General features: G+C 33.4%; 1 protein-coding gene across 1 annotated transcript in view; it reads left to right on the top strand.

The window, feature by feature from the left end:
• The window catches only part of LOC132923930 (irregular chiasm C-roughest protein), a 210,958-nt gene extending 194,142 nt beyond the window's left edge, over window positions 1-16,816 (top strand). The window contains exon 11 of the mRNA XM_060987942.1: window positions 12,020-16,816. Within this exon, the coding sequence (XP_060843925.1) occupies window positions 12,020-12,457 (438 nt within the window). The 3' untranslated portion in view covers window positions 12,458-16,816. The remainder of the gene's footprint in view (window positions 1-12,019) is intronic.
• The last annotated feature ends 694 nt before the right edge of the window (window positions 16,817-17,510 follow it).

Below are 17,510 nucleotides of genomic sequence, written 5' to 3'. Positions count from 1 at the left end.
TATATTAAACTTACATTTGAGTTTGATGACATGCGTGCAGTGCTGGATCTAGCGTATTTTTTACCCGGGACGAAGTATAAAATTAGCGCTCTCTCATAATTAAGCCCCCCTCAATTATGACACTGTTATTCGGTAATTTGGCACTCTCCGCCCAAGACTCCCGGGGCAAGTGCGCTGATTCACCCTCTCCTCCCCATATATCCGGCCCGCGTGCGTGAACTGACTGTTATACAAAAACCAACAACAACACAGAGTGAATTCGGCTGAACGCAAATTGTCTATAATGCTGCCATGTTGTATCTTGTATAATGTTTGCAAGGCAGAGAGAACACAGCACGTGAGCATCACGATCTCTTAAGCTGAGTTCACACGAACCGTGACATGACATGATTCGATATTTCAATATTAACGATAGTCGGAATCGTAACTTGGCCTTTGAATTCGGGAGGCTCAAGTGTCAAGTCTCACCTAAAATTATTTTTCATATTTTTTTTTTATATATAGGTAGGCAAATATACTTTAAAACGCCTATTTTATGGAAATTGGTCGTGGTTTTTTTCCCAATGATCACCCTTATACCGTATAAAAAATGTTATGTATATACACTACTGGTATCGGTCGCCGACGATCTGCAACGATCGAGGGGCTTACCCAGACATGAAATTGTATAAAATATTCAACGGACGATCGCATAGAGTGTGTTTACTGTTTGGCATTATAATATTATCACATTATTCATTGGATCGATCGCCATAATCGATTAAATATGTACGAAGACCGAACGAGCCTCGTCGCGTTTATACCTATTATACAAGAGGTGATTCTTTTAAAGGCAAACACACGCATTTTATCGAAAATAATTTAATTTTTTCGTTTGCTGATCTTGACATGTTAAACATGGAAAATACGTGTAGACCGTATTATACATACCGTATTATAATATAGTCGTTGTATGACAAAAATTATTTCGTGGTTGTTAAACTTGATTTTTAATTTAAAGGTAGAAAATTACACAATATACCCCGTAATATGTTTATTATTTGTAACTTATGACTAAAATTTTCACCAACTTAATATAATATAAATATCATTCATATTCATTTAATAAAAGTGTTATTTCTTACAAACATTTTTTTTCGTCAATCAAAAAATAAATTAATAAAAAAAAACCGCCTAAAATCTAGCCTATACTATAGTATATATGCATTGTGTACACACATATAGTACATACACATTAAGAAAAAGACATTGAAAATTTCAATTAATAAAAAATGATAAAAAAAAACTCGTATAATATATATTTTTGTATAGCGTTCAAGTCATTTTTTAACCTATAAAACATTAAAAATGTAATGAACCGACCTTGTGATTGGTAACGACGTAATTTTTGTAAATGACAGTTGTATACGAATAATTAGTAACGTTAATAAACCACTAACATATTATTAAGTTTTAAACTTCAACATTATACCCACAAATATGATTAATAGGCGCGGCAAATTGTATATATGTTTTTATTTCGAACTATTCTGTTTACAAATATAAACGTTTTAGAACCATATAATATCATATTTCTACGACTCTAAAATTATTCGAGTATCGAGTACTGATAATCGATTTTCCATCGACTATATATATTATTATAATATGTTCTCGCGAACGATTCACTCGTGTGGGCAGATACCCACTCAGCGACCGCGGCATCGTATATTATATTACAATGCTGTATTATTAACTATTATATTATAGTACGGTCGTGAACAAAAACTTGGGAGTTTCGCAAAGGAAAATTGTGGAAATCACATACCGCGTGGACAATTTGCACACGAGTCATGTATTCAAAGGTTTCGCTAGTCGTTGCATTTCTACACGTGTTCGCGTGTGACTCAGAAATTCAAACAAATAGACTCGAAGTTTATGTATTAATATTCGTAAACACAGTAACAGCACACGTGACATTCGTGATTGTTTACCCCTATAAACGTCGTGTTGGCGGGTCGCTTTTGACGGAAAATACAAAAACCGAAAACGGTCGTTCCTACTCACTCGATACACGCACATACACATGGTCCTCACATTTATATCCTCGCCCGCGGGCATGCAGCGAGTATAATTCATCAAGCTCGCCACTCTTTTATCTTTTAATATAATATAATATTATAATTATTAAGTTTCTAATTTTTAGTATTTTCTTAAGGAGGACCATGTTTTCAAATACTTAGGCTATTAACACGTGTGGGTTAGTCAACGAGAAAATTTTTTTCCAAAATCGACCTTTTTTACTGTAAATTATTAATTAAATGATGGTTTTATTGAAAATTTCACGTATCTAAATAATTGAAATAAAGTAGTTTCTGGTTATTAAAATACAAATGTTAAGAATAATAGTTATATATAAAATAGATGATATTATCAAATATGAGGTATAGTTAGCACTTTATTATATACTTTAGACAATTACTACAAATCATAAAATGTTCATATAGATTAGGTAATATAAATTAATATCATTTTAAATTCATGACATAAATCCTCCGGCGCGTATCTTTTAAAGTTTTAAACACATTGTAATATTATAGGTTGTTATCATAGTGATACCTACATAAAGTTTAATCATTAAAAAAACTACTCGTTAGTAACATCAACATTTTCAAAAAAAATTAATGGCTGAACAATTTACTGTAGAAAATGCTGGTTCTCGTTTTAAATTAAAAAGTTTATATCAACACAAAATTTGTCTTGAATGAAATAATAAATATAATTAATTGAAAATATAGTTTTTAATTGAATAATTTCAAAAATCAAAATTTGAATAAATAATGCATAAATAAATGGGAAATTTGCTACCACTCATAAGGAGGACTTTGTCCTGCTTTAGAGAACTGTATCCCTTTTTTGTCCCCCCTTCATAAAAATACATAATATTAGTTTTTGAATTGGATTTATATGCTAAAAAGAATATTTAATTATCTACATCGTTTCTATAGTTTTAATCGTAAAATTGACACCATTGATGTATCGTTCGCTACTATGGCACTATACAATATTTAGTTATAATAAATATATCGCCTGCATTTTACCACTATTATTGTATTCAATAATAAAGTAGTATCATAGTTTATTCTAAGCACACACTTTAATAAAGTACTATGTAGTATTGTAGTGTATTCAAATGTTTTTTTTTTACAATATGATAGTAAAAAAAAACTTAATAATCTTATAATATTTCACCCGATATCCAAAATGCGTGGTTAATAAATTTTGAAAAATGTCTAAAAAAGTGTCCACCCCTTTTTGAACTGGAAAATCATGGTCATTATATTATAATATGGTGAATCGTCGTATTCGGGTTAACGCGGTACGCGCTGTATTTCGTCTATTATTTAATTAGGAGTCATGTGCGCAGTGTCGCAGTATAATATAAATAATACCTAATATTACCTATCTATTTAAAATAGGTAGTACCTAATATAATATTGCCCTATTTTTAATACTTTTTTCTTCGTCATTCCTTATTGGCGGGCGAGGTGTTGCTTTTTATTTATTTATAATTGTAATTTAATTTCATAATTTTTATTTTTGTAATTCTCGGGAAGAAAGGACTCATCATCTCAGCAGACTACTATTATTATTATAAATTTATTGCATTAATTGCACGTTTCGTCCGCTATTCTGTTATTACCTATATATAATAGAAATTTCTATACCTGTGGGCGGCCGCAGTTAAAAAAATATGTTAATTGCTTACAAAATTTTTATTTATATCAATTATAGTATGTTAAGACTTGAAATAAAGCTTTGTTTAGATTAATTAAGCCTTTTTTTGTTGTAAATTGCACGTTTTCGTATAGTTTATGCACATTTTGACAATTTCCAGTGCGTAATTTAAGTGCATGCCTATATTAAATAGTCTTTTAGTGCATTACATTTTTAGCTCTGTTGCATTATAATACCACTTTGTATATATGGAAACAACGGCAGCCGTGTACCGAAATGTAATGGTCGTAGTTGATTTATTTGATTTTTTTCTTATAGATCAGTGTGTTTCGAAGAAAGTTTTTTAAGCGCCGGTGGTATAGCAATAAATTATTACTATTGGAGCTCAGATGTTATTTAAATATAAAATCTAAAGATAAATGCATTACAGTATACCTCAAATAAAACGCCAAAAATCTACTATAAAAAATTATCACATTACTATTTAATCAATCTCTACAAAATGATTTAATACACTTTAAACAAAATAATCACTTCTAAAGGAATACCCTTATTGTTTTACTTTCAAACCTTTATTCTTTCAATACATCAATATTCATTTTTGTATATTTATTTCTTTGTTTCTATATCGTGAACGTGGGAATAATTTTTTTCTGGGAGTCGGTAATAAAAAACAATTTATTGGAATACATCACGCATTTCTTTGAATATTAATTGTATGATGCTTGTATGATTTTTCAATAAAGTCCATCATAACAGACCTTTACGTATCGATAATCTTATTACATACAATTTATTACCTAGTTGTGTCTATTATCATTTTTATAAGAGATTTATTAATAGAAGAAATGAAAAACTTCCTCATCAAAACTATTATAACAATTGGTTCATAAGATCAAAGAGATGACCTCTGATATTCGTTGGTATATATATATATATATATATATATATATATATAAGCAATTTATAAAATAATTTGGTATAGGCATTTTTTTTTTATGTTCGAGACCCGAGCAAAAGCGAACATCACGTGATGTTTGTTGTTGTTTTCGGCCCCGTAGTCGATCACATTTTCCGGTGCGTACCTATATACAATAATGTATTTACAATATAAATAATTGTATTATGTGTGCATATACGCGTGTAGGTCGAACGAGACGAGCGTGTAGCGTGGGTGACGGTGACACGCGAAGTATCATATCTAATCGCCCGGTGAAATGTACTTTAGGCGAGACGTTTTTTTTTTTTACTTTCGCCCCCGCAACGAATTCGTCACGCTCGCGCCGCGGGCTAGACGTTTTCGTTTTGTATTCGGTTCGTTTTCGTCGAAAACACACTGAAAATCTGAAACTCAAAAACAATTATAGAGGGTAGCACGAACATCGAATGATTCGCCATCCAATCACAAGACAATATCACATAATAGTACACGGCGCCCGTGACATTTATCACCATCGTGTGAGTGCCTGCGTGTAGGTTCTTATATCATTCCGCCGGATTGGGCATTAACGAGTTAAAAACTTAAGGTAAAGTGTTACTTATTTCGACTAGACAACTGAACGACGACTATATTAACTGCTCTTCTATATTTATACGCGTAGGTAATCGTGGACGATAATATTAGATACCTAATCAATCATTGCAAATGTTGTAGTGTGTGGTAAATATTAATAATTGTAAACGATAATAATATTATAATAGGTACTAGTATTGTTATACTATATTATCCGAAAGCTCGTTGTCACCGTGTGTTTTATATAGAAAAAAAAATGTCTGAGCATGCACCGAACCCGCTGCAGGTCACCTCGGTGTTGGAGCGACGACAAACCCGTAGCAGCACCACCACCACCGCGAGTGTGCAACGTATAGAAATCATATAATACGAATTTTAAAACGTTCAACTCGACAATATAGGCTCACATCCGGTCGCGTGAACAATATTACAAATTACAATATATATAATATATATCATATTATACCTACATGACGAAATACATATTATATCGCCGTCGCCGCGCGTTGTAACCGTACATATATATTATATATATACCTAGCTATTATATTATTATACACTGTATATAATATTAAGTACCTCTGTATACTGGAAACGTATATTATGGTTATGCAACCGCGAAAAATCAATTAGAGAAAGTGAGGGGTGGCACTCCATCACGCTCCGATTGTGTACAGCATCTATAATATTATAAAAGTCCATAAAAAATATAACACATCACTATACATCATATAATATAGTATATGTATATAGTACGTATAGTGTTCTCGTATGCAGCGCCTGGCGTTAATTACAAAACGACCGCGCGTCGGTTGCCATTATTCGCGTCAGTAATAATAATAATAATAATAATAATAATAATTTCAACATGGTCGCTTACCGTCTTAACGTCGTTTTCGTAGGTATATAGGAACGCACGTTGACGATCGCGTTTCCAAAAGACGAACAATGAACACGCGTTGAGTAAAACGATCGTTGTAATATTATTACAATACTACTTTAATAATACAATAACACGTACCTACCTGTAATATGATGGGGTTGTGAATTTAATGCACTGTAAAACCTTAGAAAACGCGTCTGAAACCTGCCAAAATTGCCACGGTTTATAAAATGGAATTCTGATTTCAAAAACTGGTAAAAACAAAACAAAGTTTAAAAATAAATGGATTGTCAGGTTTTATCGAGAGAGAAAAAATTAAGTATTTATGCTTAAATTTAGATCAAAAGGGAAAAAAACGATATTAAAATAATATTTTTTATTTTTTCTACGTAAGTGTTTAGAAATTGTAAAAATACAGTTATACGGTTACCCGATAGTCTGTGTACAATAAAAAATGCGCGTGAACGTCTAAAATATATCGTTAATGAAAATGCTAAAATTACCGTAAAACACAATTAGAAAAAATAAAAATAAATGACCTAGACGGACAGACAACTGTACCCAAATGTCAAAATATGCAAAATAAAAGTCTTAAAATGTAATTCATTATTGCACAGAAAAGCTTCGTGATGTTTCACAGTAAGATAAAAAAAAATCACTTTTCCTCTGCAAATGCACATAACAGCCCTAATAACTATATATACTCGTAGTGTGTAAAAGACGCGTCGTATAGTCGGTAGATATATATATACCAGTAACATATTGTAATACGCGGTATTATAATCCATCACTCGAGTTTTTCGTCGTTTTCCGTTTTTTAATCGTTTGAAATCGTACGGCCATTTCCTCTCTCTCTCTCTCGGCCACCACCACACACACACGATTCCGTCACAAATAAACTACGCTTTGCCGAAGAGCATTCGCCTTTAATAACGCGCGTATTGTATAACATTATGCATTATGTAATATCAAACATATATAGGTATATGTATTATAATACGTAATTTTAGCGTAATCTATATGTATGCAAACCGAATAATACCCGATTAATTAAAAACTTTTTTTTCCATTCCCCGACGAATATCGAATTTTATGATATATAACGCGCGTATATAATATTATATTGTGTATTATTGGCTTTACGCAGACGTGTAATATTTTCGGTTTTGTATTTTTAATTTTATAATGCGCTCGTCGGGTTTCTGCTGTATCTGCTATAATATAATAATCTATATCCGGCAACGATTGCCAATCACATTTTCCCAATTTTACGCATTATTGTCGACTGTTTGCAAAGTTACAGGTTGCAGCACGCTTTCGATAGACAATTCCGTAGACGACGTACTTGTTGTTCGGCGACAACGCGATTGTACTTTCGGGTTGCGGAGAAAAACGAACCGTTAATATTTTGTTCACACTATATATTATATTATTATCTCGAATATTATTTACACCTGTGTGGCTGTACATATTGGAGAGACATTTTTTTTTCAAAAATAAATTACGATTGTATTCACATTGGATATTACACCAGAACATTAATTGGGAAACCGTTATCGATTTCCGTGTACTTATAAATAATAATGTAGTTATCACACTGTTAGTGTTCTGTTACATAATTATTATGTAAGTGTCTATATACAGGGTAAACTGTAGTCATTACAGCGATGTCATCTCAAAACGTATTAACATTTTTGGAAATATTTTTTACGTATAGATACGCCTTAGTTTAAAAAAAAGCCTTTTTTATGAAAATTTTGCATATTTTTAGTATTTTTTACCGTTTAAGTTTTTTATTTTTCCGAAAGACAACACTGGAATTTGCGTTTCATTTTTAAGCACAATAATACTAGTCAATTATGCACACAGTCGCTTGAAAAAAATTTAGGCAATATTGATATTATTATGTTGTCGATAACTGCAGCTGATTTTCATCGTTGCTGTCGGCATACCTACATTATTGTTACATGCGTTGCATTTTGAATTTTGAATAAAAATTGTAAATAAGATACCGTGCCGATTACGTTTTGCGGATAGACATTTTTCATATTTTCCACACCACACCGCGCAAATACGCAAATACGCGCAAAGCATCGTAAGTAGATGATACTTTCCGCTGTACCTATACACACATCCAAATATGTTCATATCGCATTATAAATCACCGCGACTTCTGTCGCCGTAACCACACGGATTTGCATAACCGACTGAGACTGTTTATAGAAATCGTTCGATTTGATTAAACGCCGTGACTTAGTAGAAGCGAAAACGGTCGACCGGTGCTCGGTATTCGTCGCGTTCCGCTGATACGATCGAGCGACCGATTTTATCTAATTCAATTTTAGAATTATAAAGTTTTTTCATCAGAATAGTTTTTGGTTCGATAAAAATTTTTTTATTGTAAAGAATATATTATTATAACGCTCAAAACTGAGTATTGACGAGTTAAAAAGTTATGTTACATAACGATAAAATTACCTTTCTTTTTTTTTTAAATGACTTTTAAGACTTATAAGTCAATTTATTATTTTTTAATTTCAATTTCAACCATACATAAATTAATTTACAATCTTTCAACAATAACACTACCAAATATAGTAATATACCCAGAGCGATGTCTAAAGAAACTTTATTAAATGCTCGTTTTAACGAGTTAAAAAAAATGTATTGTTAACCTGTGCCTTACGATTATACTCAATACTATTGATACCACGTGTGTGTCAAGCACATACCACCCATCGACCATCACAAGCATAACACATAGATAATAGATTAAACATTATTGGAGGTACCCATCATATTTAAAATAAATATAAACATTAGATATTATGCATGTACAATTCGATATTTTGAACTATTTTCTATTTCCCCGGAGATTCGTCATGACCAGAGTTTGCTCATCATTATTAATAACGGGGAAAAAATTATCTATCATTTATTGGTTGCTATATAATTATTATAAAACGTTTACAGCTTGAAATATTCACTTCCAGACATATTTTGTACTTCGTTAAAAATTGGCTCGTTTTAAATTATACGCTCAGTGTTCGAGTTAATGTACAGTTGTGAACTTGCAAAAGTCTATTGTCCTGCGCGATGAATGCGATCAAATAAAATAAAAACTGAAGAACACATTGAAATGTATTATGAAGCTGTATAGTGCATTAGCGCTGCTCGTGTTTCATTAAAATCAACAAAATACACACCTACAAATATTAACAAGACGTCCAATTATCAATAGAAACAAAACTTATAGGTATTACATATATATACATACATATAATAGATATTATTACGACGACTATACACATCAGTAGGGCGGAGTTCGTTTATCGTATAAAAAGATATGATATAAAAATGTTCATCATGAATCTTTCATGTTTGTAGTAAAAAATTTCAAATCCCCAAATAAGACTTTTTTATACATGTATACCTACCATTTATAAATGTGTGTAGGTACACGGAAAAATTATTACCGACACGTGAAATTTTCTCAAGACTTTGATTACGACATTTTGGCCCGGGACCCGCGATATTCGCTACGTTCACGGTCTTAGGTCATATTAAAGATTATATAATATAATCTGTACAGAGATAGCGGGGCTTATACGACATGACTCCTCTCGTAACATCACAATATATATATATATCTCGTATATATGTATCTATATAAAGACACAGCACGCATACTCGTCTACACGCGGAGTACACATGTGTGTGTGTGTGTGTGTGTGTGCGCGCGCGCTTTATGCGTGCTTACCAGTGCGATAAAAGTTTTCTCCGTGTCCTTTTCGTTTGGCGCTGCGCGATTTCACCATTGCCGAGAAGGTATCCTCCGGGGAATGGTCGCCGCCCCTTACGCCCCCCCCCCACGACTGGACACAATGATTTATATACACGGCCCGAAATGTTCGTAGACGATATATGTATACAGGTAGACTGTAAATATATATACATGTGTGTGTGTGTATGTGTGTCTGGTACATTGAAATCGTCGAAACGCGCTTTTTCGTCTAAACTCCAATAGTAATCGTCTTTTTGAGAAAAACACCTGACTATATATAGCTATATATATATATATATATGCGTGTGTGTGTGCGTTGTAGGCGCACGCGATAGGTGAAAACTGTGGGGAAAGGGAGTTGATCGCCGGTCGAGAGGCTGCGAGAGAATCATTTTGTCCCGCGAAACGGACAAAATTGTTATTACCGTTTTATTCAAACTATTTCTTGTATATATATATTATAATAAATTTATTGATTTTTTTAAAAATTTAAATCACCTATACCGTAAATAAAATATAAGATCGTGGATTAAAAAATGATCTACGATGAAATAATTCGTAGAGCTGAATTCATTTCGTGTCCAATCGCGTTCAAATATTGAGAAAAACAGTGTATGCCTTTGCGAATATACTTACTTGCGATGTATAATAATTACTGTTCATTATAATTTATGCTTTGGTGTAAAAACAGGACGTCGCACACAATTGTTTTCGTCGTCGTGTCTTGTCCGCGATTAGATACATATTATTATAATATAGTTATAGTAAAAGTCGAGTAACAATATTTCGTTTTTAATTATTTTTTTTTTTCTTAATGTCTTGCACATAAAAGGCGGCGTAGATAGAATAAAAACAAAGGCCAAAGATCTATCTTCCCCTTTCCTCCCACCACCGCTACCTACGCCGGTTCGACCCTTGAAGGTGAGACGTAAATACGGTAATGCGTCCATCCGCCTGCTGCTAAATATAAACATTAAGACTTGCCTACCCGCGTTACATATTATTATACTATTTGAACATTTAATGGAAATTAATAATTTAACTTTTAAAATGTTTACTTACATAAATCAAAGCTCTATCAACGCGGCTGTCTAAGGATTTTTTTTAAAAATGCAAAACAAACATTTATTTTTATTTTTTATTTCAAGCTTTGAAAAACCGTAATATACTCCATAAATTAATAGCAATATAGAGCGGCTGTCTAACACCGCACAGTACTAATTTTGCACAATCGTAAGTGTATACGGAAATATATTAATTAAAAAAAAAAGTGAACTGACGGGAACGCGCGCCGTGCGCCAGACACTATCTGCAATCTTTAATTGATATAATTATATCATGGGCCAAAAATAATTTAATAACGTAATTGGTAATTATGATGTTTTCGAGTTACGCAGACAAATTAAAAATTAATAATATTTCGAACGTGGCCGGGTAATAAAAAATTAAAATTTAAGTCTATAAGTAGTTAATTCGATTTCTCGAAATATTTCAGTCGAGATACGATCGAATTAAATTATAAAATACGAAAACGTCGACTAATCATTTAAACTCGACACTATAACAACATATAATACTATAGTGTAGTTGCAGGTGGTATAGCTTGTAATCGTTGACTTAAACAATATTTACAAAGTTACGACTTACGACGCAAATCGGTTTAATTAAAAATGTATGAAAAAACAAATACAGTAAATATATCTTTTATCGCGTGTGAATTCGACAAAAATGACACCACGTGATGATGTATGTGTATTTATTTTATAACATAAAATTTCATGAAATCGTTTGAAACGCCGATAGCAATTGATGCGCGTATTATCGTGAAAAATACGTTTAAAAATGTATATTTTGCATTTTGCATTTTCGGGCGGAAGAGTTGGGGGGTTGTGATCTTGTGATTTATTTATTTTTGATAAGTTAAAATCCCAGACCCGACGATTGCGAATCCCCGTTGCATGACGAATAATTATCGTAATTAAACCGCGGGTTCACCGGGATGAGCTACGTCGTCTGCCGTGCCGCGACAAACGACGTAGCTGCACAGCGAGCCCGCGCACTCGAGATGCGGTGATGACTTTCGCTATACTCGTCCTTTACTTATTTTGTGTTTTCTTCGCAGGACCGGCCGACCAGCAGCAACAACGGTTACATAGCGGCCGACCGGCTGTACGACCTGAACCCAATGCCGCCGCCGCAGACGGTCATCGCCCTGTCGTCGTCGTCGTCGTCGTCGCCGTCGCCCAAGCCGTCGGACGCGTCCGCCTCCAGGACGTCCACCGGCGGCGACCCGGCCACGCTGCTCCAGTACTCGGCCACGTACGGCAACCCGTACCTGCGGCCGACGTCGGCGCAGTGGCCGGCGCAACCGCCGCGGCCGCTGCAGCAGAAGTACGACGCGTACGGCCGGCCCGAACCGCCGCCGTACAGCGCGGTCGGCAAGGGCAAGCGGAAAACCGCCGCGGCCGTCCACGGGCCGCCGTCCGCCGCGGCCGTGCCCGTCGGGCCCAACTATCACATCGGCGTGGCCAAGCGGCAGACGCTGGCCACGCACGTCTGAACGGCCGGTCGAGGAGTCCGGCGCAACAAAGGCTGATGAACTATATAGTCGTATTATATTATATTATATAAGTTATAGCGCTGTGTGTGTGCACATGACCATCGTTGCGTAAACGGTGACATCCGTGTAATAGTAAATAAAATTATATTATTTTATCTATATAATGATAATAATATTATGTATAGTGATCGTCTCTCGGACTCTTCGGGCACGACGAACTTTGTGAGAACTTCGAATAATGTCCGTTCAGTTCGAGTGCACGCGTCACACGAGAGATTGATTTTAATTATTTTTTTTTTTTTAGTTATTATTATTTTTTTTTTTTTCTTAAGTGTTCTTTTACTACTATTTTTGCGTTTTTTAAAACTTGTTACGGTTGAATTATTTTTGAAAAATCGGCAGAGTTCGAACTGCAGTTCTATTATATGTATATATATATATAGTATAATAAAAAATCGAGTTCCACAAAACACCCCTAAAATGCCATCGTGACTATATTTAATGATGTTATTGTACACGAATAATAAATATTGTACGGTAAATAAAGCCGTCTGGGGGTGAACCACGAAGACCTCCCCTATCGATCACACCGACCGAGCCGATTGTCTTGCGAGGGCCGGTGCGACGATCAATTATTAAACGATATTGTATGGTTTGTGTGTGCCTACTGTATCGTGTGGTTTCCGACGATTGGAAAAACGATAGAAAACGGTTAGAGTTTGAAAACAAATTCAATTGCGCAACAACATAATGCTGTATTGCCTTTAAACCGTCGACAGGCAAGAACGCGTCACAAACACGAAAATTTATACTAGACACCTACTTTACGTCTTTTAACGTTTTTCTTTTCATTATCCGAACCCGACCTATTCAATAATTATTTAATTAATTTAATACTTTTTGTTTATTCTTTACTCGTTAATACATACAAATATATGTATTTAATTTGTTTTTCATCACTCAAAGTGTACAAGTGGTATTAATTGTGGGAAACGCTTACTATACTGAGATTTAGCCGTTTTTTTAAAAATCTTTGGAAGTGATACTATTTTTTTTCTCTATGTCGTCGGGAATTGTACGATGCATAAACCTACTACTAGCCCTTATCGTAACGTATAATATACTGTTATAGGTGTGATAAACGACAAAACCAAATTTTTGTTGGACTTTAAATAATACGAATTCGTCGTGAATCGCCACGACAGTACAATATAATATATAATATCGACAAAAACCGTTATCGTTTAGCTGCGATGTCGAAACCCGTCACTGCGCACAGTCGATACGGCTCTCGTGTGTATGTCCCCGCACTGTTATACGAATAGATTTTTGAATCCTAACCAAATAATATGATATAATAAATGTAGGTACGCGCGCCGTTCTTGAATATTTTATCATGGTTATGTGGGTAAGGTCGAATGCACTCGAGGCGGAAAAGGGCAATATTGGACTCGTTATATAATATATACGACTACACATTATTATATCTTATAATCATCGATTTTAGACAATATAAAACCTATTTATACCAACGAATATCAATTGACGGTCGAAAGAATAATAAATTCGTATCTCAACTGCAATATTAAATTTCAATAAGCATATTGTTTTCAATTATAAAAATAACTACATTATTATAGGCACGCAGCTTCAATTAAAAAAAAAAAAAAAAAAAAACAATGAAATATACAAACATTTTTTTTTCCAAATTAAATAAATAGCTACGATTTTACGTTTATTTCTAAATCAGTCACGTATTTTTATAGCACTCGGTCCACACGCACACACTGCGGGTCATGGAATATTGTCAACTTAAATAAAAAAAAAATATTTAAAATTCCTGTACGGAATCGAGCGCCGCAATCCGAACATTACTTTTTTTAAACCCGCGGAGTGATGCGATTCCGACATTTCGATTGGTTTGGTTAACGAGTGCAGTTCGACAATGCCCACGTAGTAGTCGTTGTTGCCGCGCCGTCGATGATAAACACGTTTTTACTGTACCTAAATCCGATATAAAGTCAATGTTAATCCGTATAGCTGTACCGTTTATACACAGAGGTGGATCGTTCTGGTTACAGGTTTATAACCGCACTAGATTTTTCAAAATTAATCGATCTACTCTGATATGATATACTCTGTTGATAATTATTAATGGTTAAATAATGATAAGTAAAATTTTAGAGTTTGACGTTGTTCTATATATTATGTTATTATATATATTTCTTTTTTACTTTTCTATACGCGTTGTCGCCTCGAGTCTTCGACTTTTTACTAAACTGCACTCTGGTCCCCGCAGTGTTTTGACGGGGTGCAGATTGCTGCAGTTGTTCCGACTGTTGTATAGCTGATGTTACTACACGTCTGGTCGAGAGACGTCGGCCTCGTTCTGTCGCGGTCGTCACCGCGAGTCGCACGTCGCTCGATTCTCTCCCGCGTGTAATATACATAATGTTATAGGTATATAATATATATCGTAAGCTTAGAGGTATATGACTATTGCTATCTCTCCGAATTTCGCGCCACTTCCATTCCCGTCCCGACCCCGCGGCGACTCGCCGTCAAATAATAATAATAATAATAATCATTGTTTGTTTTGTTTTCTTCTACCGGTTCCATCGCTGTATAACTCAAAATCGTCTAATAACAACGTATGTATGTATATATGATTGCATAATTATCGCGGTGTGCTCGCGGGCGATCCGTCTGCCGCTCGTTATATTATAATGTGATGCGCACCTCGACGTAGGCAGAAGCGCGTAGTCCTGTCCGATATATACACATGGATAATACGTATTATGTGATACGATATTCCGTAATATACGAACGACGGATATCGATGGCTCGGAGCGGTGCACACGTGCACGGACTACTATTATGTAATAGTGTCTATTTTTTACCCGAGATTTAACGTTAAAGTACCGTTAAACAAAGTACCTACACCTATACTGCAGCGGTATATACAGCGCTCATATTGAATTCTGTTTGTTTTTGAATATATTATTATATTATATTACATTGTGTGTACCCGGCGTGTTTCTCGTCGTCCGTTTAGATAATATAGGACTACTATAATACGTATATATAGGTACACATGGTATCCACCTATACTTTTCAAAACCGTTTTCATATTGATATTACACAACATCATCTGATGTAATGAAAATAAAAATAAATCCTGAAACCGATGAAGCTCGCCGACTCGTCGATCTCATACGTTTTGTGACTCGTTCGATGACATAATATAATAACGCAGTGACGTGTGCTCTGTATACGGCCATCGATATACTACGTAGTAGTGTTTGCGAAAACTCGCCGTTTTTGCAGACTATAGGTAATCGCGCTGGCGGATGGGTATAATAATATATGCTATATATACACGGTTCAAACAATCCCTCCTCGCTAACCCCATCCCCCTTCCTCCCAAAAACGGTAACGTTTCGTTTCGTCTTCGAATTTCGGGTAATTTCGTTTTCGTCCTAAACATTTTTTTTTTTTTTATAATATATCTTTTAAGCGGCGGGCGTGCTACAAAAATATTATGATATATATATTGTATTATATATTATAGTAATACGAGGCTGCCCTGTACAGGTGAACAATACAATATTGGTAAATTATTATTATATAAAACTATATATGTTACGTTACGTTATTATTTTATAAATTATAATATATATTTATATATATATATATTATATTATATAGTACCTAATATGATTATATGAATGTGTTAGCCTATAAGATAAATATATTATATTATTATGTATATTGTTTGATTATTGTGTATCTACGTGTATAAGTGTTTATGTTCCAAACAAATATGATCTATATATTATTATAATAAATTAATATTACGATAAATGTATTATTGAAAACATAATATATAGTATATATATATATATATTATTAGACTATATAAATTATAAATAAATGTATTATTATTACTATTATATTATTTACCTACGTTTCGATAGATAAGTATTATTATTGATATTTTTTTTTTTTTGTTATTTTGATCGTTATATATTATATATATATAATATATGATAAACATATTAATGTGTATCGTTTACAAATACGAAACGATTTATTTTAAAATTATAGACGAATGTGTACTTAGTTTTTTTTTCATTTATTATTATTATCATTCTTTTTTTTCTTAAATATAACTATACGAAAAATCATTATGTAAATATTATGACGTTAATATTATATATATATATACCTACCTATTATTTTAATTTGTATTATAATAATATTACATTTTATGCCATTATTGTGTAAAAGTCTACCTTACCTATAAGTGTGTGAATATCATCAGAATATATAAAATTATAAAAGAATTTTCGAAATATATTTCATTTCTATTGTTTTACTATATACACGATATGATACTATTATATCGGTATGAACTGCAGCCACATTGATTTCTTAAAACGGACACAGCCGTGTGTAGGTACCCTACAATTATTAACGTTTTTGGAAATATTTTTTTTTCTATCATCCTAATAATATTATTAAAAGACATTAGAAAGCCAAATTTAAACAAAAAAAATAATTTTACACTTTTTCGCGAATGACACTCCACATAGGTGGTACATTTTCAATTTAATATTATTCCTTCCGCGAAACGCAATACTTTTTCGTGGATTTCAGTGTATATAAGATTCGAATTTTAAACGAATAACTACTTAGTAACTAATTACCTATTATATATTATATAGTTATAATAGTATTTAGAGTTTTGATAACTGCGGAGCGGGTTGGCACGCAGAAGTGCCCCGTCATAATATGTTGATCTACTGCAGCTATATTATATTATTATATTCTGTTGATCAAAACTTTAAATAGGCGCCCACTTATAACGATAATATAATACGAACCAATCGTTTGTTATCCGATTTTTTTGATTTTGACATTTTCAGAAAAACACATTCTGATTTGGAATAAAAAAAATATATTTATTTTATGTTTTTCTATTAGTCGAAAAAATATTTCCCAAAACGTTGACAAGACGTGTACAGAGTGTACACCTTAAAAAAAGAATCGG

This window comes from Rhopalosiphum padi, chromosome 3, assembly GCF_020882245.1.
Source record: "Rhopalosiphum padi isolate XX-2018 chromosome 3, ASM2088224v1, whole genome shotgun sequence".
Lineage (NCBI taxonomy): Eukaryota > Metazoa > Arthropoda > Insecta > Hemiptera > Aphididae > Rhopalosiphum > Rhopalosiphum padi.
The sequence above is the reverse complement of the archived record's forward strand: the minus strand, read 5'-3'. Positions and strand labels throughout refer to the sequence as shown.